The sequence below is a fragment of the Mesoplodon densirostris genome, chromosome 6 (assembly GCF_025265405.1).
Source record: "Mesoplodon densirostris isolate mMesDen1 chromosome 6, mMesDen1 primary haplotype, whole genome shotgun sequence".
Taxonomy (NCBI): Eukaryota; Metazoa; Chordata; class Mammalia; order Artiodactyla; family Ziphiidae; genus Mesoplodon; species Mesoplodon densirostris.
In genome coordinates, this window is record NC_082666.1 from 111333782 (window position 1) to 111357833 (window position 24052).

At 48.7% G+C, this 24052-nt stretch overlaps 1 protein-coding gene across 1 annotated transcript in view; it reads left to right on the forward strand.

Annotated features, from left to right (window-relative positions):
- Positions 1 to 2528: 2528 nt before the first annotated feature.
- The window catches only part of FGD3 (FYVE, RhoGEF and PH domain containing 3), a 34858-nt gene continuing 13334 nt past the window's right edge, over positions 2529 to 24052 (forward strand). The window contains exons 1-10 of the mRNA XM_060101266.1: positions 2529 to 3023; positions 11778 to 11858; positions 12566 to 12702; positions 14513 to 14669; positions 15875 to 16013; positions 16824 to 16882; positions 19867 to 20013; positions 20358 to 20450; positions 21660 to 21739; positions 23147 to 23177. Coding sequence (XP_059957249.1) covers positions 2538 to 3023; positions 11778 to 11858; positions 12566 to 12702; positions 14513 to 14669; positions 15875 to 16013; positions 16824 to 16882; positions 19867 to 20013; positions 20358 to 20450; positions 21660 to 21739; positions 23147 to 23177 — 1410 coding nt within the window. The 5' untranslated portion in view covers positions 2529 to 2537. The remainder of the gene's footprint in view (positions 3024 to 11777; positions 11859 to 12565; positions 12703 to 14512; positions 14670 to 15874; positions 16014 to 16823; positions 16883 to 19866; positions 20014 to 20357; positions 20451 to 21659; positions 21740 to 23146; positions 23178 to 24052) is intronic.

A 24052-nucleotide genomic window follows, 5' to 3' on the forward strand; every position in this document is an offset into this window, starting at 1 on the left:
AGTATCTCCAGTTTCTGTTATTCCATCTCGGCCAGAAGCAGGAATCCCTGAGGTGTGATTGCAGCAGGCTCCACCTGGCACCAGATGGTTGCACTGGACACGCCAAAGCTGAGTGCATGGCCTGCATTCCATCTGGCATATTTTGAACTGTTGTGTCATGTCTGATTTCCGGAAACTGGAGTTTATCACCTGTGCTATGAGAAAAATGTAGCAAAGCATGCATTTTCTGTTTAGAATTCTGTTTAGCATTCTTTAAGAATGCGGCAGTAGGGCTTCCTTGGTGGCGCAGTGGTTGGGAGTCTGCCTGCCGATGCAGGGGACGCGGGTTCGTGCCCCGGTCCGGGAGGATCCCACATGCCGTGGAGCGGCTGGGCCCCTGAGCCATGGCCGCTGAGCCTGCGCGTCTGGAGCCTGTGCTCTGCAGCGGGGGAGGCCACAGGAGTGAGAGGCCCGCGTACCGCAAAAAAAAAAAAAAAAAAAAAAAGAATGCGGCAGTAGCCAATACTAAATGTGCACCCGGCACTGGTTTTGGTGTCACTTAAAGAAAGGTTCAGGGCTTCCCTGGTGGCGCAGGGGTTGAGAGTCTGCCTGCCGATGCAGGGGACGCAGGTTCGTGTCCCGGTCCGGGAGGATCCCACATGCCGCGGAGCGGCTGGGCCCGTGAGCCACGGCCGCTGAGCCTGCGCGTCTGGAGCCTGTGCTCCGCAACGGGAGAGGCTGCAACAGTGAGAGGCTGGCGTACCGCAAAAAAAAAAAGGTCCATTCAGAAGAAATGTGACTGCACTGGAAGGCAAGAGCGCAGGAGACTATCACAGGGGCTGGAGTTGGTGCTTGACTCCTGGGGCCTCGGCAACCCTCAAGGCCACGCACGCACAGAGGTGGCTCATGCTTCTCTTCTGAGCACACTCTGACAGGAGGCCCTTCTGCTGCATGGGTGGCCAGGGGTCAGGCTTCAGGACACCTTTTTGGTTGTGTGTGTTGCGGGGAGGGGAAACTGCATCTCCACCGATGGTTCTTTATTTTGTTTAGCAAGGGAGGAAGGGAATGTGTGAAGAAGCCACTGGCAGCAGAGCTGAGTGAGTGCCTGTGTCTGGAAGGGCGCGTGGAGATGCCAGCCAGCTCTCCTTAGATACAGTGGGCACTGCACACTCAACGGGACCCTTTCTCCCTGAGTCACTGCATGACTGGGGACAAGCTCAATTCTGGCCCCAGTTTTAAGCCAGGGCCTAGAAGCTGCTGCACGGGGGCCAGGGACTCAGCCATGCTCCATCCATCCGCAGACCTCTATGACCTGCCCAGGGGTCTCCTGCACTGGGTGGTGGCATGAAGATGCTCTTCCATGTTCTCCCTTGAGCACTGGGTCTCTCAACCACGCTGCTCCAAGTGCCAGTGGAGAAGGTGGTTTTCATTCTCCTTTCACGTTTTTTTTTAGAACCTCCTGAACGGCTCCACTTCAAAATTGCTGGGCAAGAAAAAGATTTTCAGCGAATCCCCCCAGCCCCCCAACCCTGTGCAAGGCCTGGGCTGGCCAACTCAAACGACCTGGAACACAGCCAGCAGGGAGTCTGGCACCCAGCCTTCCATCTCAGCGTCCTTGCGGAGTCTGACCGCCTCAGGTAACCCACCTATTGCCCAGGAATAAGTGACTGCCACTCCTGGTCCCTGTCCTCCTCTGCAGCTCCACTGGGGGTTCAAGTGGAAATTTGGGGGGAATGTCAATCTCCTCCCAGTCTAGTCTCACCTTTGACCCTCTCTGTGCACCTAGACTGACACTTGAAGGTGCCTTTCCTCCACGAAGGTTTCCAGAAGAGGCACCGTGTGAGGGCATGAAGTAGCTCCAGTGCTTAGCAGGAAGAGGAATTGGGGACCAAGATCCAGCCTCCTCAGCCTCCAGGTCTCTGGAAATGACAGGTCACATGTCAGACAGAATATCGACAGTGATATTGAGGGCGGGTCTCGATGGGAATCCTGCCTCACCTCAGAGCTACATGGTAGGATAGAGTGCCACGGATGCCAAAGCACAGTACAGACCAGATTCACTGTGCTCATGACGGTTATTGCTATTCTTTTACACATATATTCTGAATTCATTGAGGGGCAGGTAGCTTCACGCTACAGAATTCATTCCTCCCTCTCCTTTTTTCTCTTTCACTCTCTCTTTTTTCTTTCTTTCTTTCCTTCCTTCCTTCCTTCTTTTTCTCTTTCTTTCTTTCTCTCTCTCTCTTTCTTTCTCACTCTCTCCCTCCCTCCTTCCCTCTCTCTCTGCCTTCTTTTTTTTAATGAAGAAATTTATTTTTAGAATAAAATGCTTTCCATTTGCCATTGCCCCAAAGCCTGCCTAGTCAGGACCCAGCTGAGGCTGACCAGGGTGTTCTCTTCACACTCAGTCCCAGCACCCCTCCTCCATGTTGATTATCTCCAGAGAGCCCCACCTGGGGGCTGGTCCATGGCCCAGCTGGCATTGACTACGCTCATTTCTCCTTGACAGGAAGCCCCCGGCCAGCCCCTCACAGAGCTCAGAGAACTCATCTTTGAGGATGGAGCCAGGAGGGGGGTCCTCAATGCCCCCAGCCTCCGTTGCCACCCGGGGGGAGCCAGATGCTGGGCCTAGCAGCTCCTCCCTGGAGCATCCAAGCACAGACCCAGGGAAGCTCCGAGCACTCCCTGTTGGGCCTGGAGCCCACTGTGGTGACCCTGGCTCCGGGATCCCCGGCAGCCAGGCCTCTGCGGGGGACATGGGCTCTGTGGGCGAGCCCAGCAGCAGCACTAAGATCCCTAACCGGGACAGCGGGATAGACAGCCCCTCCTGCAGCGTGGTCGGCGAGCACTTCTCCTGCGAGGACGGCAGCGAGGCGGGCCCAGGCCCCACCATCAAAGGGCTGCACCTGGAGACAGCCCCAGGTGGCAAGGCCCCACGGGAGGAGGCCGATAGCGACATGGGCGAGGGCAGCAGTGAGGAGCCAGACCCCGAGAATAGCCCCTTGAGGGCTGACGCGGATCCAGCCAAGGTAGGCCACCTTCCCGTCCCAAGTGTCAGGGGCTGCAGAGCTCTCCTCCGAGGGTATTTGAGGTCTACAGTGCCATCACCCAGACCTGGTGCCAGTAGCAGGGTGTACACTCAGACACCATGCTCAGAGAAGCCCCTGTGCTGTGGGTTGGTGGGCGGGCTCTGGGGAAGGACCACGCAGGCAGGGCTCTCCCTGACACATCAGACAATGATCTCACTCCCAAGCCTTAGTTCCATGGCCCCACAGCGGCACAGGGACCCCACCCCAGGGTGGCTGTGGCGGTCCAACTTAGTGGAAACAGTACTGTCACCACTCTTTGCCAGTGCTTGCTGCCTGCCTTGCAGAGCCCCCATGAGGAAGACAGCACGCTTGTCACCTTATTTTATGAATGGGGAAACCCCAGGGTTTCCAATGGGGTGTGGCAGTGGAGGAAGGGAGCCCAGGCATGCGAGGGGAGCCCCGTGCAGATGGCCCCGGGAAGCAGGTGTGCCCACCCATGGGGGCTCGGCCTTGCAAGGAAGCTCATCTGTGTCCCTTTAGCGTTTTGGGCTCTGGGCTCTACACTGGGACTTGTGGGGACATGGAAGTAAAGCCGACAGCCCCGGCTTAGAGAGACCGCCTGTGCACGGGAGGAGAACAGCGTAGGTAAGCTGCAAGTGACTGGGTCCCAAGACAAGCACAAGTGGCACTTGGCCAGGGTCAGACCTGCTGGCTCCTGGTAGAGATGGTATGGACTAACATGGCCGCATCAAGAGGCAGGCTTAGTGGGCAAAGGGCAGCCATAGGCCTGCACTGTTGAAAGCCAGATTCTCAGCGAGTGGGCTGGGGGCATGTTTTAATCTAAGTTTTATTATTATTCAGGAATGGTGAAGCCAACAAACCAGGAGATGACTACCATTTAAAGACAGTTTATTACTCATGGCTCCCGAGAGGAAGGGGAACACCACACCATGGGGAACCAGAGGGGAAAGCACCAGGGTAGGGCAGGAGGCAGAGGGAGTGGAAATTGTGAGCAAGAGTCTTTTTTTAATCACATAATGATTTTATCCTTTTAATTGAAGTATAGTTGATGTACAAATACTATATAAGTCACAGTAGAGTCTTTATTGTGGTTTCTGAGGAGAGGGATGGGTGAGACAGGGTAAGCAGGCTTAAGATTGGCCAGTTTGAAGAATTTCAGTGGGTTCTGTGCACAGGGGCTGTCCCTGGGTAGCTCGCACCTGGACCTGTGTAATTAGGGCAGGGGAATAGGGGAAAAGCAAGTATAAAGAAGGTGGTTGGGTGTGGGCTCTGGATGGGTTGGTTTGCACTTGAAAGACATTCTTGCCAGCGAATCCTTTACATCTCTAGGAATCAGCGAACCCTGGGAGGGACAGTCCCTCCAGAGTCAGCAAGGCCCCAAAGTTTTGGTATCAGGATAATGCTGGTCTCAGGGAATGAGTTAGGAAGTGTTCCTTATTCTTTAATTTTTTGGAAAAATTTGAGAACAATTGGTATTAATTTCCCAGTGAAGCTATCTGTTTCTGGGCTTTTCTTTGTTGGGAAGTTTTTTATTGCTTATTTAACCTCCTTACTTGTTATTGGTCTGTGCAAATTTTCTATGTCTTCATGACTCAGTCTTGGTAGGTTGTGTGTTTCTAGGAATTTATCTATTTCTTTTAGCTTATCCAATTGTTGGCATTTAATTGTTCAGAGCCGTCTCTTCTGATCCCTTGTATTCAACTGTGGTATCACTTGTAATATTTCCTCTTTCATATTATTTATTTGAGTACTCTCTCATTTTTTTGGTAAGCCTAGCTAAAGGTTTGTTAATTTTGTTTATCTTTTCAAAAAACAACTCTTAGTTTTGTTGGGTTTTTCCCATTGTTTTTCTACTTTCTGTTTCATTTATCTCTGTTCTAATCTCTATTATTTGCTTCCTCCTGACTGCTTTGGGTTTAGTGTGTTCTTTTTCTAATCTTGAGGTGTAAAGTTAGGTTGTTGATTTGAGATCTTTCTTCCTTTTACATGTATGCACTTACAGCTATAAACGTCCCTCTTAGCACTGCTTTTGCCACATTCCATAAGTTTTGATATATTGTGTTTTCATTTTCATTTGTCTCAAGCTATTTTCTAATGTCCTTTGTGACTTCTTTGACTCCTGTTTAAGTGCATATTGTCTAATTTCTACATATCTGTGGATTTTCCAGTTTTCCCTGTGCTGTTGATTTCTAGTTTCATTCTGTTGTGATTAGAAAAGATATTTTATATGATTTCAATCTTCTTGAATTTGTTAATACTTGTTTTGTGGCCTAACACGTGGTTTGACCTGGAGAACGTTCTGTGTGCACTTGAGAAGAATGTATGTTCTGCCATTGTTATATGGAGTGTTCTGCATATGTTTGTTAGGTTCATTTATTCTACAGTATTATTCAAATCCCCTGCTTCCTTATTGATATTTTGCACGTCCTATCCAGTATTGAAAGTAGAGTACTGACATCTCCTATTATTCTTCTGTTGCTATCTGTTTCTTGCTTCAATTCTGCCAAAGTTTGCTTCATATATTTAGGAGCTCTGAGGTTTGATGAATAAATATTTATAATTGTTATATCTTCTTGGCGAATTGGTCCTTTTAACATTATATAATGTCTTTCTTTGTATTGTGTAATGGTTTTTTTATTTAAAGTCCATTTGTCTGATGTAAATATGGCCACTCGTGATCTCTTTTGTTTACCATTTCCATGAAATATCTTTTTCCATCTTTCACTTTCAGCCTATGTATGTCCTTAAATCTAAAGTGAGTTTCTTGTGGGTAGCATATAATTGGATTTTTTTTTAACCTGTTCAATCAATCCATATCTTTTGATTGGGGAGTTTAATTCATTTACATTTAAAGTAATTACTGGTAGGGAAGGACTTACTATTGCCTTTTTCATTGTTTTCTGTATGTTTTGTAGTTTTTTTGTCCCTCTCTTACTGCTTTCCTTTTCTAAGTTTAATTGACTTTTTTGTAATAATATGCTTTGATTCCCTTCTCATTGCCTCTTGTGTATATTCTATATATTTTTTCTATTGCAATTACATAAAATAGTTAAAGTTATAGTATTTTATTTTTTTAAAGATCTTCCATCTGCTTTTTATTTTTTTATTGGAGTATAAAACATTGTAAAGCACTCCATTTTATTGGAGTGCTTTACAATGTTATCTTGGTTTCTGTTGTACAACAAAGTAAATTAGCTATATGTATACATATATCCCCTCCCTCTTGGACCTCTCTCCCAGCCCCCCATCCCACGCATCTAGGTCATCACAGAGCATTGAGCTGAGCTCCCTGTGCTATACCACATGTTCCCACTAGCTATCTATTTTACACATGGTAGTGTATTTATGTCAAACCTAATCTCCCAATTCATCCCACCCTCACCTTCCCCTCCCCCATGTCCACACGTCCATTCTCTACGTCTGCGTCTCTATTCCTGCCCTGCAAATAGGTTCATCTGTACCATTTTTCTAGATTCCACGTATATGCGGTAATATTTGATATTAGTTTTTCTCTTTCTGACTTACTTCACTATGTATGACAGTCCCAAGGTCCATCCATGTCTCTACAAATGACCCAATTTTGCTCCTTTTTATGGCTGAGTAATATTCCATTGCATATATGTACCACATCTTCTATATCCATTCATCTGTCGATGGACATTTAGGTTGTTTCCATGTCCTGGCTATTGTAAATAGTGCTGCAATGAACATTGGGGAGCATGTATCTTTTTGAATTATGGTTTTCTCTGGGTATGTGCCCAGTAGTGGGATTGCTGGATCATATGGTAGTTCTATTTTTAGTTTTTTAAGGAATCTCCATACTGTTCTCCATACTGGATGCATCAATTTACATTCTCACCAACAGTGCAAGAGGGTTCCCTTTTCTCCACACCCTCTCCAGCATTTATTGTCTGTAGTTTTTTTTCTTCTTCTTCTTCTTCTTTTTGGCTGCTTTGGATCTTCGTTGCTGTGCACAGGCTTTCTCTAGTTGCGGCAAGTGGGGTCTACTCTTTATTGAGGTGTGAGGGCTTCTCATTGTTGTGGCTTCTCTTGTTGTGGAGCATGGGCTCTAAGTGCGCAGGCTTCAGTAGTTGTGGCTCACGGGCTCTAGAGTGCAGGCTCAGTAGTTGTGGTGCACGGGCTTAGTTGCTCTGTGGCACATGGGATCTTCCTGGACCAGGGCTCGAACCCATGTCCCCTGCATTGGCAGGTGGATTCTTAACCACTGCGCTACCAGGGAAGTCCTATTGTTTGTAGATTTTTTGATGTTAGCCATTCTGACCAGTGTGAGGTGATACCTCATTGTAGTTTTGACTTGCATTTTTCTAATAGTTAGTGATGTTGAGCATCCTTTCATGTGTTTGTTGGCCATCTGTATATCTTCTTTGGAGAAATGTCTATTTAGGTCTTCCGCCCATTTTTGGACTGGGTTGTTGTTGTTGTTGTTGTTTTGATATTGAGCTGCGTGAACTGCTCGTTTATTTTGGAGATTAATCCTTTGTCAGTTGCTTCATTTGCAAATATTTTCTCCCATTCTGAGGGTTGTCCTTTCGTCTTGTTTATGGTTTCCTTTGCTGTGCAAAAGGTTTAAGTTTCATTAGGTCCCATTTGTTTATTTTTGTTTTTATTCTCATTACTCTAGGACGTGGGTCATAAAAGGTCTTGCTGCAATTTATGTCAAAGAGTGTTCTTCTTATGTTTTCCTCCAAGAGTTTTATAGTGTCTGGCCTTACATTTAGGTCTTTAATCCATTTTGAGTTTATTTTTATGTATGTTAGGGAGTGTTCTAATTTCATTCTTTTACATGTAGCTGCCCAGTTTTCCCAGCATCACTTATTGAAGAGGCTATCTTTGCTCCATTGTATATTCTGGCCCCCTTTGTCATAGATTAGGTGACCATAGGTGCGTGGGTTTATCTCTGGGCTTTTGACCCTGTTCCATTGATGTATATTTCTGGTTTTGTGCTAGTACCATCTGTTTTGATTACTGTAGCTTTGTAGTATAGTCTGAAGTCAGGGAGCCTGATTCCTCCAGCTCCAATTTTGTTTCTCAAGATTGCTTTTGCTATTTGAGGTCTTTTGTGTTTCCAAACAAATTGTAAAATTTTTGTTCTAGTTCTGTGAAAAATGTCCTTGGTAATTTGATAGGGATTGCATTGAATCTGTAGATTGCTTTGGGTAGTATAGTCATTTTCACAGTGTGGATTCTTCCAATCTGAGAACATGGTATATCTCTCCATGTTTTTGTGTCATCTTTGATTTCTTTCACCAGTATCTTATTGTTTTCTACATACAGGTCTTTTGCCTCCTTAGGTAGGTTTTTTCCTAGGTATTTTATTCTTTTTGTTGCAATGGTAAATGGGATTGTTTCCTTAGTTTCTCTTTCAGAACTTTCATTGTTAGTGTATAGGAATGCAAGCGATTTCTGTGCATTAATTTTGTATACTGCAACTTTATCAAATTCATTGATTAGGTCTAGTAATTTTCTAGTGGCATCTTTAAGATTTTCTGTGTATAGTATCATATCATCTGCAAACAGTGACAGTTTTACTTCTTCTTTACCAATTTGGATTCCTTTTATTTCTTTCTCTTCTCTGATTGCCATGGCTGGGACTTCCAAAACTATGTTTAATAATGTTGGCGAGGGTGGGCACCCTTGTCTTGTTCCTGATTTTAGAGGAAATGCTTTCAGTTTTTCATATTAAGAATAACGTTTGGGCTTCCCTGGTGGCACAGTGGTTGAGAGTCCGCCTGCCGATGCAGGGGACACGGGTTCGTGCCCCGGTCCGGGAAGATCCCACGTGCAGCAGAGCGGCTAGGCCCGTGAGCCATGGCCGCTGAGACTGTGCGTCCGGAGCCTGTGCTCTGCAACGGGAGCGGCCACAACAGTGAGAGGCCCGCGTACCACAAAAATAATAATAATAATAATATATAAATAAATAAATAAAATTTTTAAAAAAAGAATAATGTTTGCTGTGCATTTGTCATATATATCCTTTATTATGTTGAGGTAGGTCCCCTCTATGCCCACTTTCTGTAGAGTTTTTATCATAAATCAGTGTTGAATTTTGTTGAAAGCTTTTTCTGCATCTATTGAGGTGATCATATGGTTTTTATTCTTCAATTTGTTAATATGTGTATCACATTAATTGATTTGTGTATATTGAAGAATCCTTGCATCCCTGGGATAAAGCCCACTTGATCATGGTGTATGATCTTTTAAATGTGTTGTTAGATTCGGTTTGCTAGTATCTAGGATTTTTGCATGTATGCTCGTCAGTGATATTGGACTGTAATTTTCTTTTTTTGTGATATGTTTGTCTGGTTTTGGTATCATCTTCTTCATTTTTGAAAGATGGCTTTGCTGGTTACATATTCTTGGTTGACAGTTTTATTTTTTCTTTCAGCACTTTAAATATATCACCCCACTCCTCCCATCCCCCCCTTTTTTTATTATAATGTGTCCCAGTGTGGTTCTTTAGATTTATCCTATTTGGAGTTCTGTGAGCTTCTTGAATTCGTATGTCCATTTCTTTCCTCATATTTGGCACATTTTCAGCCACTAATTCTTCAAGTACGCTGTACTTGACTCCCAAAATGCATATATTGGTCCCTTGGGTAGTATCCCATAAGTTTCTTAGGCTCTCTTTGCTTTCTTCATTGTTTTTTCTTTTTGTTTCTCTGATTTATGATTTCAAATGACCTAGCTTGAACTTTTCAGTCTAGTTATTGCAATTTTCAGTTCTAGAGTTTCTGTTTGGCTCTTTTTTTTTAATAGTTTTTATCTTTTTATTGATATTCTCATTCTGTTCATGCATCACTTTCCTGATTTCACTTAGTTGTCTGTGTTCTTTTTTAGTTCATTAAGCATCTATATGACAGGTATTTAATATTTTTTATAGGCAGCTCATAGAGCTATGTTTCTTTAGGTTTGGTTTCTGGAATTTTATTTTGTTCCTTTAATCACACACACACCCTGTTTCTTTGTGATTTTTTGCTGGAATTTGGGCATCTGAAAAACAACCGTCTCTCCAGTCTTTGCATGCTGGCTTTGTGCAGGGAAAACCTTAGCCAATCAGGCTGGAATTTCTAAGACCTATTAAACTTTTTCTGATCTCTTGCTCCCCTGGCATCTGCCTGCAGAACATCAGCTCTAACATGCTGCTTGCCTCTGTTTTCAGACTCTGGCACTGGTCATGGCAGCATTCCAAATCAGGCAAGACAGAAACCAGTCCCTCAGGCAGCTTCCAGATGAGCCAAAACTTTGGATGCACAGTTCATTCCTTTGTTTCCATCCTGAGGGAGGAGCCCTAGTTGCAGGGGTTGGGGTTCTTCCCAGTTGTGCTGTGTTATGCTGCATGGGGGAGGAACACAAAAGGGTGTTCCAAACATGCCAATTTTCATTCTCTATTTGATAGAATCTCTTCTTAGTTTTACAATGCCTTGGGAGCTGTAGCTTCTCAGCTGGTCTCCAGAGTTTTCACAGAGGTATTCTTGTTAGTATATTGTTAACTCATGTGTGGGGGAAGGAGGGCCTATAACTTTCTTTTTTTTTTTAATATATTTTCTTGAAGTATAGCTTATTTACAATGCTGTGTTAATTTCTACTGCACAGCAAAGTGATTCAGTTATATATATACATATATATATTTTTAATATTCTTTTCCATTATGATTTATCACAAGATATTGAATATAGTTCCCTGTGCTATACACTAGGACCTTGTTGTTTATCCATTCTATATATAGTAGTTTGCATTTATTAATCCCAAACTCCCAATTCATCCCTTTCCCCCCTTTGGCAGCCACAGGTCTGTTCTCTATGTCTGTGAGTCTGTTTCTGTTTCATAGATAAGTTCATTTGTGTCATATTCTAGATTCCACATATAAGTGATATCATATGGTCTTTCTCTGTCTGGCTTACTTCACTTAGTGTGATAATCTCTAGCCCATGTTGCTACAAATGGCATTATTTCATTCTTTTTAATGGCTGAGTAATATTCCATTGTATATATGTACCGCATCTTCTTTATCTATTAATCTTTGATGGACATTTAGGTTGTTTCCATGTCTTGGCTATTGTAAATAGTGCTGCAATGAACATTGGGGTGCATGCATCTTTTTGAATTATAGTTTTGTTTGAACATGTGCCCAGGAGTGGGATTGCAAAATCATATAGCAACTCTATTTTTCGTTTTTTGAGGAACCTCCATAGCGCCTGCACCAATTTACATTCCCATTGTAGAAGGTTTCCCTTTTCTCCACACCCTCTCCAGCATTTCTTATTTGTAGACTTTCTAATGATGGCCATTCTGACCAGTATGAGGTGGTACCTCATCATAGTTTTGATTTGTATTTCTCTAATAGTTAGCAATGTGGAACATCTTTTCATGTGCCTGTTGGGAGGGCCTGTAGCTTTCTAATCTGCCACCTTGCTGATGTCACTCCACAATATATTTTGAGGTGGCTATTGCAGCTCCTCTGTAGTTAAAGCCCCTGAAAGATAGAGTTCTCTCTGGGCTGCAGAAGGTTTGGGGGGGTTGGTAGAAACTATTATGTCTTCCCCAGAAACCTCCCTGGAAATTCCATCTGCGAGAACTGAGCCCCACATCCCAGTCCGTAGCCTCCTCTGGTCTTTTGGGGCCCCTGGTCATCCCTGGCATACAGCGGGTAGCCTTTGTCATATGCTGCCTCCCCAAAACTCATCTTCCCCAGGTGAGCTATGGCTCTTCTCTTCACAGTGCTCTGAGCCCCAGAAGCTGCTCCACATTGCCCAGGAGCTGCTGTACACTGAGGAGACCTACGTGAAGCGTCTGCACCTGCTAGACCAGGTAGCCCTCCTGGCTTGGGCCTGCCTTTGTCCACTTCCAGAGTTTCAGTGGGCAGTTTCAGAGGCAAACTTTCTATCTTAGCATTGGCTAGGGCTTGCAGTTGGAGTATGACTGACATGAATACTAAAACTTGGACAAATTTAAGTCTCCTCCAGAAAGTCTTAGTTTTTGCTTTCAGAACTTGTGGCTCTGGGGCAACGGTCTCATCCAGTCACCTTGGGTTTTTTTTCTTCTTGGCAGTCAAATTATCTGAGCATGTAATGGCCTCTGGACATCTTTCTGCATAAATAGTTGGGACAGTGGGTGGCACTCTCCCTGTCCACCTGGCAACGTGGGGTTTATGAGCACAGGAAGTAAAACTCCAACAGAAACTGGGTTTTGACAGGTGCTTCTTCTGTTTGTAGCTCACAAAGCAAAGAAAGGAAATCAGGACCATCCATTTCCCTTGAAAGGCAGATGGAAGAAAGATGGCCTGTCCCCATCTAGAGGCGACTGTCCCTGCCTCACCCCCAATTCTTAGCCCTAAGTAAGCTTGCTTTAAGACCATAAGGTTCTTTGAGCCAGTTTGATGAAGTGGAAGGTTCACTAAGAAAACATAAGGCAATGGCAGCCTCTCTTGAGCTCCCATACCTGCAGCAGAAGCATGATCGTAACCATCTGCAGTGACCCACACTCAGTGACCACTGCATGGGCTTCTCCGTGCCCAGGTTTTCTGCACCCGACTGGTGGAAGCAGGGATCCCTTCGGAAGTCACCACAGGCATCTTCTCTAACATCTCCTCCATCTATTGCTTCCATGGGCAGTTCCTCCTGCCTGAGCTGCAGACACGGATCATGAATGAGTGGTAAGTGCCCCTCATGGTGCCCGGGAAGTGTGGGGCTGGCATCTCCCAGGGAGTTTGGCTCCAATGCCCCTAGTGGTTGAGGGTCCTGGTGACACTATTGCAGTGGTTTTGTTGAATACTCTTTGCCAAGCAGCCTCTAAATCTGGGGTTTGTATGCCCAAAAGTCAGGAGGCACCTGGGGAGCCTGTCTCATAGTGCCCTGGGCTCTCTTTCTGTAGGGTCCTGGGCCAACCCTGACCCCAAGCCCTCTCAGTGTCTTAGCTTCTTCATCTGCAAATTAAAGGGACTTTAATACCTGCTCAGGGCTTTGTAGAATTTAAATGAGGTTTGCCATCTGCAAACACCAGGGAATAGACAGTGCTTATTGGTTTATTTTCCCTCCTAGTGTATATTGCACCTCTGCTTTAAAAAATGAGATGTTTTTCTGCCTCAGCAGTGTCCCCAGAGGGCTGTCCATCTGGCTCTCTGCCGCTTCCATTCATTTGTAGCAGAGGGACTGCCCAGCTGTAAGAAATGATAATAAAACATTACAGGCATGGCCCCCAGCTTGCCATTCTCCACATTATGTGCTTCCCCCTCTGTTCTGGGTGCTGCTGCAGCTTTGCTTTGGGGTCTCTGCTGTCTCCCCTCTTCACTGGCCTGGCTTGAGCCAGTGTGTGGTTCTCCAGTGGTAAGAGGAGAAGAGGCCGTTCTCCAAGCTGCAGCCAGGCCAGGGAGAACACAGAGGCCAGGGGGCTTGACTGGGGGTTGTCCCTGCACCTGCTAGGCTCAGCAAGGGTCCAGGCCAATCTGTAAATATTTAGAAAGACATGCTCCACCTGCAGAGCAGGTTATACTGTGGCCAAGGCCATGAGGTTAAAGCTCAGGGCTAGATTGGCTTTCTGGCTGATGCAGTGCACACCTGCTAGATATGAGTTTTCTCCTCAAGGCCCTGGAGAGACTGTCAGCACACAGACACTCCTTGTATAATAATGGTGCGAGAGTCCAGCAGCTTGCCCATCCGTCTTCACAGGCGGTGGGCCTTTGAGTACACAGTCCTAGTAATGCTGCAGAGAATGACTTTATGCATATGCCTTTTTTTCTTCTTTTTGATTATTTCTTTAGGGTAAATCCCCCACAGTTCTAAGGTCAAAGGTTATTAATATATTTTCTGCTCCTTGAAATTTATTTCCAAATCCCTGTCCAAACCATTCATTATTACACAGTGCTGCTTTCCCATGACATTGCCAGTTAGATTGCCCCATTGTTCCTAATCTTTGCTCATACAGAAGAAGTATAATGGGGTTTTCTTGATTCTTTTTTTTTTTTTTCGGCACGCGGGCCTCTCACTGTTGTGGCCTCTCCCGTTGTGGAGCACAGGCTCCGGACGCGCAGGCTCAGCTGCCATGGCTCACGGGCCCAGCCGCTCCGCGGCATGTGGGATCTTCCCGGACCGGGGCACGAACCCGTGTCCCCTGCATCGGCAGGCGGACTCTCAACCACTGCGCCACCAGGGAAGCCCATCTTGATTCTTTTTGATAACTCATCATTAAAGTGATTCCATTATTACTAACAACTCCTGGTTTTGAGCAATCGTTCTACGACTGCACGGTTGAAGTACTTTACATGATCCTCTAGGTAACACACTATTTTCCATCCCATGTGATACAGGGGAGGAAAGTAAGGCTTGGGGAAGGTGACCAGTTTGCCCACCATCACACAGAGCTGGGAGTCAGGCCATTGTCCCATAGCTCCCTGGTGAAGTCCCTGTCTCACCCTGGCCCTTCACTGGAGCTGTTTGTCTGATGATCTCACTCACTCCCCCACAAAGGGACACAAACCCCCGGCTTGGAGACATCCTGCAGAAGCTGGCCCCATTCCTCAAGATGTATGGTGAATATGTCAAGAACTTTGACCGGGCCGTGGAGCTGGTGAGCACCTGGACCCAGCGCTCACTGGTATTTAAGGACATTGTCCAAGGCATCCAGGTAGGGCAGTCCCACCTCTGCTTCATGGGCACAGTGTTGGGTTTGTGTTTCAACATGGAGAAAATCAGTAAAATTGTGGGATGTGTCCAGAGGCTCTACTGATGCTTTGATCCTTAAAATAACGTCCAGAGACAAATCATCCTTCTCATTTCATGGGTGAGGAGATCGTGGCTCAAAAAGTTTGTGCGATCTGTGTCATCACAAACTATTATTCAATAGGACCTGGATCCAAACATGCTGGTCTCCCTCCACAGCATCCCTCAATGGCTAGTGGAAGCACTTAGGAAAATGTTGCATTGACCTTTTCATTCTCTTTTTCTGCAAACAGCCTGTTCACACCTCTGGTTGCTGTTGTCTACTGCCATGTTGGTCTTTTTCTTACTGATTCATGAGGTTTTTGTATGTTAAGAATGTCAGCTGTTAACTGTCAAATGTGTTGCAAGTTATTTTTTTCCATTGATGTTTTATTTTTTAACTTTATGTATGATTTTGTTTTCCATACAAAATTTTGGGGTTTTAATTAGCCACATTCACCAATTTTAAATAAAGTAATTCTTTAAAAAATATTTTAGGTATGTGCCACATGCACATACGTGCATACATGCACACACGTAATACATAGGCACATGTGCATATGTGTACGTACACATGTGTTCACACATGCATACGTGCACCTACATTCCTCACTGTACCCTGAAGGGTTAATGGGCACAGAGTCCCTCTGTGCGGAGGGTTTGGAGGCCAGGCTCGGATTTGGGGTGGCCCCTTGATAACTTTCTGTGTTTTCCCCAGATCCCACTGTAATCAGGTCACCATGATTTCTCAGCCTAGGGTCCTAGATCCCCCTGCATCTCTCAGCATCCCTGTCCCTCCCCAGAGAGGATAGCTCTGATACTACCAGAGTGTTTCCTTCTCTCATTTTGCCTGCACTCCTTGCACGCTCACCCCCTCACTTATGTCTGGGCCCTCCCAGCTGTCCCCACAGAACAGTCTCCAGTGAGGATGTGTATAAAAAGGCCAGCGCTGGGTCTAGAGCAGGCCTGCCTGGGGTCCAGCTCCTTACTCCATTGTTCAACCTCTGCAAGCCTCAGTTTCCTCTGCTGTAAGATGAGGTCTGTAAGTTGGGTATAGCACTCCAGGCAGCCTCCTGGGGGATCCACATGTGTGTCCATGGGTGTCCCACACTGCCTCTATCTCCCCCACAGAAGCAGGAGATGTGCGGAAACCTGACGCTGCAGCACCATATGCTGGAGCCCGTGCAGAGGGTCCCCCGCTATGAGCTGCTGCTCAAGGACTATCTGAAGAGGCTCCCAGAGGATGCCCCAGACTGGAAGGACGCAGAGAGTGAGCCAAGCCGGCCACAGGCTGAGGGGCTCCTGGGCAGTGGGAGCTGGGGCCCCTGCTGAAAACCCACATTGAGAGAGACAGAGGGTCAGAGACAGAAAGAGAGAGACAAAGAGATAGAGACGGGGGCTTCCCTGGTGGCGCAGTGGTTGAGAGTCCGCCTGCCGATGCAGGGGACACGGGTTTGTGCCCCGGTCCGGGAAGATCCCACATGCCGCAGAGCGGCTGGGCCTGTGAGCCATGGCCGCTGAGCCTGCGCGTCTGGAGCCTGTTGCTCCGCAGCGGGAGAGGCCACAACAGTGAGAGGCCCACATACAGCAAAAAAAAAAAAAAAAAGATAGAGACAGAGAGACAGATAGAGACAGGGAGATGGAGAGAGCTCCAAGTGACCCCTAAACAAGGAGGTGACCGAGAGTCTGAGTGTAAGGGAAAACCACCCCTGCCTCCACTTCAGTGCGACAGGTGGATGATGGTTCTGTGGAGGGGGCTGCTAAGTGTTGGCAGAGCTTAGACCTCATGGAGGACCTTATGGGGCTGGCAAGGCTGCTCCTGGTGCATGGGCAGCAGCTGGCAGGCAGCATGGGGCAAGGTCTGAACAGGGGAGTGGTATGCCAGCCCCGCGGACCTCCAGCAAATGGGATGCGTCTGCAGGGTCGCACCCGCACACCCAGGGCCAGGTCTCATGAGCAGCCTGGTACAGCCGTGGGAAAGGGCAGGAGCAGGGCAGAACCTGACATGAAGCCTCGTGGGGCGACTACCTGGGTGGAGCCACCGGGCGCCCTGCAGCTTGACTCTGTCTTCTTCCTGCAGGGTCCTTGGAGCTCATCTCCACGGCTGCCAACCACTCCAATGCTGCCATTCGGAAAATGGTGAGTGTGGGCGACCCTGGAAGATGCCCGAGGGACCAGTAGTTTGGAGCAGGGAGGGCATAGGGTGGGCCAGGTACTGTCAGCATGCATACTCACCCACCTGTCCCCCAGGAAGACAGAGGCTCCACTGAGAGCCAGACAGGCCTGTCCCTTACTAGCTTGGTGATTGCTGGTAAGTTATATAGCGCTCCATGCCTCAGTTTCCCCATCTGTAAAATGAGGTCACTGACAGGGGCTTCCCTGGTGGCACAGTGGTTGAGAGTCCACCTGCCGATGCAGGGGACACGGGTTCGTGCCCCGGTCCGGGAGGATCCCACATGTCGCAAGGCGGGTGGGCCCGTGAGCCATGGCCGCTGAGCCTGCGTGTCTGGACCCTGTGCTCCGCAACGGGAGAGGCCACAGCAGTGGGAGGCCCGCGTACCGCAAAAAAAAAAAAAATGTGGTCACTGACAGAATCTGTCTCATTGGGCTGTTGTGGGGATTAAATCACTCTACATAAAGTGCTCAGAACAGGACCTGGCATAATTTAGTGTTAGCTCTTGGTGTTAGCATCACTCATTTGTTCGTTCATTCACTCACTGAAGCTGTGTCAGCTGGGGCTGCTCTAACAAAGTATTGTAGACTGGACAGCTGAAACAGCAGACATTTACTCTCACCATTCCGGAGGCTGGAAGTCCAAGACCAAGGTGCTGGAGGATTTGGTTCCTGGCTTGTAGACAGCCACCTTCTCGCTGTGTCCTCACATGGCAAAAAGAGAGAGCAAGCTCTCTGGTGTGTCTCTTAATAGGGCTCTAATCTCATCATGCCCCCACCCCTCCCCCACCCCATGACCATGACCTCATCTAAACTTAATCACCTAACAAAGGCCCCACCTCCAAATACAGCCTGAAGGTGAAGGAGATGGTGTCCTCTTGTTGATCTAACGCCCCCGAGTAATAGGCTCTGCCGATGGGGAGGCCTCCTAGCCCATACCAATGCCTTTTGACCCAGTGGGCCCTGTCTTCAGAGGTCCTTGTGTGGCCTGCACACTGCCTGGACATGGTGTAAGAATTTCTAAATCCTTGCCCAGAATTAGAGATCAGGTCATTTCACAGGAGAATCCAAATTCCTGGCTTTACTGGAAAACTCTGAAAACCCCAGGCCCACACTCCAACCTGGGACGAGGCGAGGAGCCTCCTAAGTGGGCCGGCTCTCCAGGCCGCCACAGTCCCTACCCAGCCCTGGTTGCCTCAGTCCTGAGACCTATTTACTTTCACATGGACACTGTCGTTTTTTGAGAGGAAAAAGAAAGTGAAATATTTCTTTGACCCCACATCTCTCAAAAAGGAGAAATGAGGGACAGGCCGCCTGTTTGGGGGCAGCTCTTGCTATGTGTGGTCCACGTCCTGTGTCCGCATTACCTGCCTGTCCCCGGGATTGGGTGTGGAGCCCCCAGACCAGATGTGCCTGAGGTCAGGCCCACAGTGGGGCACCCATGGCAACCTAAACAGGTGACATTTCACTCTAGATCCTTTTTATCTCATTTCCCCTTTTTTTCCTCCCCAAGACTAAATCTACTGGAGGAGAAAGAGCTGCTTCATGGAACTCCGTGGTCATGAGCTCACACAGAGCCCATGGAGGAGCCCCCATGGGCCTACATCTCTGAGGGGCTTGGGGTGGACTCCTGTCCCACAGTAGCATGTCCACCGTGTGGCAGTTCTCGCTCCAAGTCTGGTGAGGCCTCTGTGACCGGCAGGGGGCTCTGGTCAGGTGTGGGGGAAGGCTTATCAATGTGTGTTCATGGGACCGCCTTCATGCTTCCACCTGTCCATCCCTAATCCCCTCAACCTGGACCACCACCCCAGCCTCCCCACCTCCAGTCTCCCTGGTGTCTGATCTGTACTTCTCTACTCAGAGCTTTCTATGGGTGCTTATTTTGTCACTCCCTGTCCAGAAGCCTCCTGGTCTGTCACTGCCTCACAGGTACACACGTAAGCTCTCCTACATGCCCACTGCACGCCCAGCCCCCAGTACACACAAGGCCCTTTGGCCCTGCCTTGCCTGCTCTTCCTCACTCTCCACGCTGGCTCCTCCTCCTGCTCCCATGCCCACATCTACCGCCTGTTTCCATACCAGAGGCAGAAGAGCTACCAAACCAGCCTGCTTCCAGGGAGTGCAGGCTAAGATGGGTCAGGTCCAAGGGCAGTGGCCGCTGTAGCATGGTGGATCCATGCTCCTTGTTGCTGGGTTAAGGTTCCCGTAGGCTCAGCTCTGCCTTTTGCTGAGTTCACTCCTTCATTCCTGGCTCAAGCCCCTGGTCAGGGCCTATGGCCTCTCGGCCCAGAGCTGGAGCAATGAGCTGCCTACCCTCTCCCCTCACACCACAAGGGTGCTGGTTGGCCATATGACCACACAACCAGCCTCGAGAACAGAGGGCGATGACCTGTGGATAGGCAGAGGTCTGGTCTCATCATGGCCCTGGGCCATCTGAGGGTGGAGCAGGAAACCAGGTAAGGCGACCACAAGAGGGGATGACTGTCCAGGGCAAAAGCTGCAGCTGCCCAACGTATCTCCTCTGACCCAGTGCCCTTCACTGTGGAGGCTAAGAGAGCCAGTCCCAGTTCTCTAGCTGAAACATCTCCAGCAACTCACTTGATTTCTCTGTGCCTCAGTTTCTCTGTCTACAGGTTGAGGAGAGTAATGGCATCTGCCTCTTAAGGCCCGTGCTAGAATTAAATTAATTAATACCCACATTGTGTTTAGAACAGGGTGTGGCACATAGCAATGGTGCTAACTGTTGTTATTATTTATTACTCTCTGCAAGGTGAACCTCTGTTCTTCAAGGTCCGTGTTTTCCCTCCCACCGTTGTCAGCAGGATCGCGGTCCCATCTGGGTTCTGGACCACACTTGCAGGGCAGGGTTCCATACACCTCTGGGTCCCCAGCCCTGGCAGGCCTCCAATCCCTGAGGTTGTGCAGCTGCCTGAGCCCCGTGTCTCTCTCAGGAGAAAATGCACAAGCTCTTGGAGGTGTACGAAAGACTGGGTGGGGAGGAGGACATCGTCAACCCTGCGAACGAGCTGATCAAGGAGGGCCACATCCAGAAGCTATCAGCCAAGAATGGCACGACCCAGGACCGCCACCTCTTCCTGGTGAGCCCCCATCCGGTCACACCCAGCCCTGCCCAGTCCTGCCCAGCCCAGCTGCAGAACCACACCCCTGCCACGCCACACGCAGCCCAGGGGCAGAGCCTGGGTCTACCCAGCCACTCAGCCACACCCTCACCCAACCCAGGCCCAACCAGCTGCAGAGCCCCGCCCCACCGCTAAGCCACTCCCCCAGTCCAACCCCCAGCGTGCCCTCACCACGCCCACATTCAGCCCAGCCCCGCCTAGCCCTGCCCACTCCTGCCAGAGCCACACCCCACCTCCTCCCTGGGGTGCTCCTCTGTGGAGTCAACCGCCCCTCCCCCCATACCTGCCCGTCACTATCGCAGTTCAACAGCATGATCCTTTACTGTGTGCCCAAACTGCGGCTCATGGGCCAGAAGTTCAGCGTCCGGGAGAAGATGGACATTTCCGGCCTCCAGGTGGGTGAGCCCCTCCCACCGACCTGTTCCCCTGAGAAAGCACAGAGCAGGTGTGGGGACACAGCTCTTTAGCCACCAAAGCACTCACTGCTGTGCAACTGGTTGCCTGCCTTCATGCTTCCCTGAGCCTTGCTTCTATCCTGACCCAGGCATGGGGGAACATCTCTGAGGGCGCTCTGGCCTAGCATCCTGGGCTGAATGGGCAGGACCCCCTGTCCCTCAACTTGGCCTACCGGCCAGTGCGCTGCTGGCTTCATGTTGACAGGATGAAGGACAATGTCAGGACCTGGGCCATGTCCTGTCCCCTGTGAAGTCAGCCCTAAGGGCCCCATTTACAGACTCTAAGGGAAACTTGGGGTAAATGCAGATGGGGTGCCCATCCTGCCTGTTCCCTGGTCCTTGGTCCCATGCTCTCTCCACTCCTGCACCAATCTGGAGCCCAGATGAGGTTCTGCAGGCACTTGTACCCAAGGTCCACATGACCTGTTGTCCCTGCTGTCCCTATGCCTTGAGTCCATCGATGTCTCGTGCTGTGGGGCTGCTGGAGCTGGAGTCAGTCCCCCTCTCCTGTGGGAGAGTGCTTTGAATTAACGGGCACTCCAAAAATACTGGCTAAATCAAAGTATTTCTTTATTCTAAAAAGTGAAGGGTTGCATCAGCGATACAAAAAAATCCCTTCTGACAGCGGCCAGCCTGTGGGCCACATCCAGCCAAGGGCTGTGGGAGTGGGATGTCGAGGGGATGAGGGAAGGCTCCCTGTTGCAGACACCTGCAGATAGAAGGTACCTGCCCATGGGGCCTCCGAAACCCCGGCAGAGTAGTGGAGATCCTCCTGGCTCTTCTCCTAAGATCCCCATCCCTGTGTCGGGAGTGCCTGTGGGTACCTTTGTGGGGAAAGGCACTGGGGCTGACTTCCTGGGAAGCCCTGAGAGCAGGCAGATTTGGCCGGCACAGTTCCAAGAACAGTGGATGAGTGGTCCTAGCCCTGCCTGAGCAGGTCGGTGGTCCACCCTCCACCATGGACTGACTCATGGAGTGGCCCGCAGCAACCATGACCCTAAGCCGAGCACTTCCCTACAGACTCACTGGGTCACCTCTGCCCCCACTTCTCAGGGAAAGACCTCCAAGTCTGAGAGTGTGAGTCCACAGTTCAGGACCAGCTAAAAGTGACCTACTGCTTTTGTTTTGTCCTTTGTTGTATGCCTTCAGGTGCAGGATGTCGTCAAGTCAAATGCAGCCCACACATTCATCATAACTGGAAAGAAAAGGTCCCTGGAGCTACAAACTCGGTAGGTTTCAGCTGCCTTGGTGTCTGCTGCTGTGTGAATGTGTTTGACCTGAAATTTTAGAAGACAGCTTCCTTTTCTAAACTGGATAAGCTTTCGATGTGTTTTTCTTCATTTTACTTGCTTATTTGTGGTTTAAAATGTAACAGTGCTAAGGGAAAGTCAATGAAAATTAAGCCTCTGCCCACCCCCTGTTCCCCACCCCCAGCAGACATTCTTAACCATCTCTGAAGTATCCTTCTGGAATTTCTGTCCCCGTACATATGTATCTATTTTTTATTTTTTATTTTATTTATTTATTTATTTAAATAAATTTATTTATTTATTTTTGGCTGCGTTGGGTCTTTGTTGCTGCGCGCGGGCTTTCTCTAGTTGCAGCGAACAAGGGCTACTCTTCGTTGTGGTGTGCAGGCTTCTCATTGTGGTGGCTTCTCTCGTTGCAGAGCACGGGCTCTAGGGCGCATAGGCTTCAGTAGTTGTGGCACGCGGGCTCAGTAGTTGTGGTTCACGGGCTCTAGAATGCAGGCTCAGTAGTTGTCGCGCACGGGCTTAGTTGCTCCATGGCATGTGGGAATCTTCCCGGACCAGGGCTCGAACCCTTGTCTCCTGCATTGGCAGGTGGATTGTTAACCACTGTGCCACCAGGGAAGCCCTGTATCTATTTTTTAAATCACAGATGACCATTTTCTATCTAGTCTGTTCTGCATCTTGCTTTTTTCATTTAATTTATCAGAAATCATCCCATATATGAGCACCATTTTCTAAAGCAGCATAATTTTCCAATATGATCATTGGCTGGTTCCCATTGATGGGCACCTAGGTCCTCTGGGGTCTTGCTGTTGCACATGGTGCTGCAAGCAGTGTCCATGAACCAAGTTTTGTACATATGTGTCGTTACGTCCATCTGGTAGATTCCTGAAGTAAAATTGCTGGCCAAAGGGTAGCATGTCCACTTTAAATTTTGGTGGCTATCGTCACACTACCCTGTAAGATGGTGCGTGACTTGTGGCAGGGCTTGGGAGAGCCCATCTCTCACTTCCGCCAATGACGTGAGATCTTTGCAATGACCCATCGTGGCCCAGGGAAGTGTTGGTTTACGTCCACTGCAGAGGGCTCTGCATACCAAGCTTACCACATCTAGCCACATCTAACTTCATCTGGCCACACCTGACCCCACCTGCACCCACAAGGCCACACTTAACTCCACCTGGCCACACTTGACCTCACCTGACTGCACCTGGTGATACTGGCCACAGTGATCCAGAGCCTTTGGGGCCACTCTCCCAAGCCTTGAGGTGCACTTCCAGGCAGTGAGCAGCACAGGCATGTACTGCAGGGCCGAGAGGAATCAGGTGGTTTAGAGTCAGTATCCAAGTCTAAATGAATAAAATACTCTTTTGGCTTTTATAGGACAGAAGAGGAAAAGAAAGAATGGATTCAGGTGAAGCTCCTAAAGTTTTAAAGTAACCAAATGACCAAATTCTTGAGCGGTATGGCCATTTCATGTTGGAGCAAGGGATGGGGTGGCCCCGTGTCCCCCCCAGGTATTACCCACCCATCTATCCACCTTGAAGTGATGGGGTGACCAAGTTTATCAGCACCTTCAGACTCCACAAACCTTTGAATCCATTCTCTTATTTGGGGCTCCCCAGTAAACAAATAAACATAAAGGCCTGGAGGTGGGCATGCAGGGAGGTGCCCTCACCCTGGGGAGGATCTCCACTGTCTGGCAGCTCCAAGGTGGGTCCACGTTGTCCTTCTCTCCATGGCTGGCAGGAGCAGTGGGTCTTGCAGGACGAGCAGCTTCACTTCCGGGACGGAGCCTGTGCTTCCAAAGACAGGCCAGGCAGTGTCCTGGGGCAGCCAGAGCAGACTCAGCTCAGAACCAGCCATGGTCGGGACACAGGTCAGGAGGGCCACGTCAGAGCGGAGGCCAAGGCAGTGACCGGGGTTGGCAGACCACCACCAGGCCAAACGCTAACCATTAGTGATTTGTGGCTCCCAAAATTTGTAAGACAGAAATCTGAGTGAGAAGAGAAAAAGGAAATTCAAACGGATATTAGATGGGAATGCTGTTGCAGGAAATGGAAACATGGCCTCGAATGCATATAAAATGTTCCGAGAGCATCTGCCCTTGGCTTGGAGTACTGCATGTGGGGTGGCATTGGGACCCAAGGAGATTGGAATGGGGACCTGGTCAGTCACTGATCACATCCCTGAGCCTTGTTTCCTCATCTCAGAGGACATGTGAGGCTGTTGGTCAGGGGAAAACGCAATGACCACAGGACCCTTGTCCTCACCCTCCTGGAATGCTCT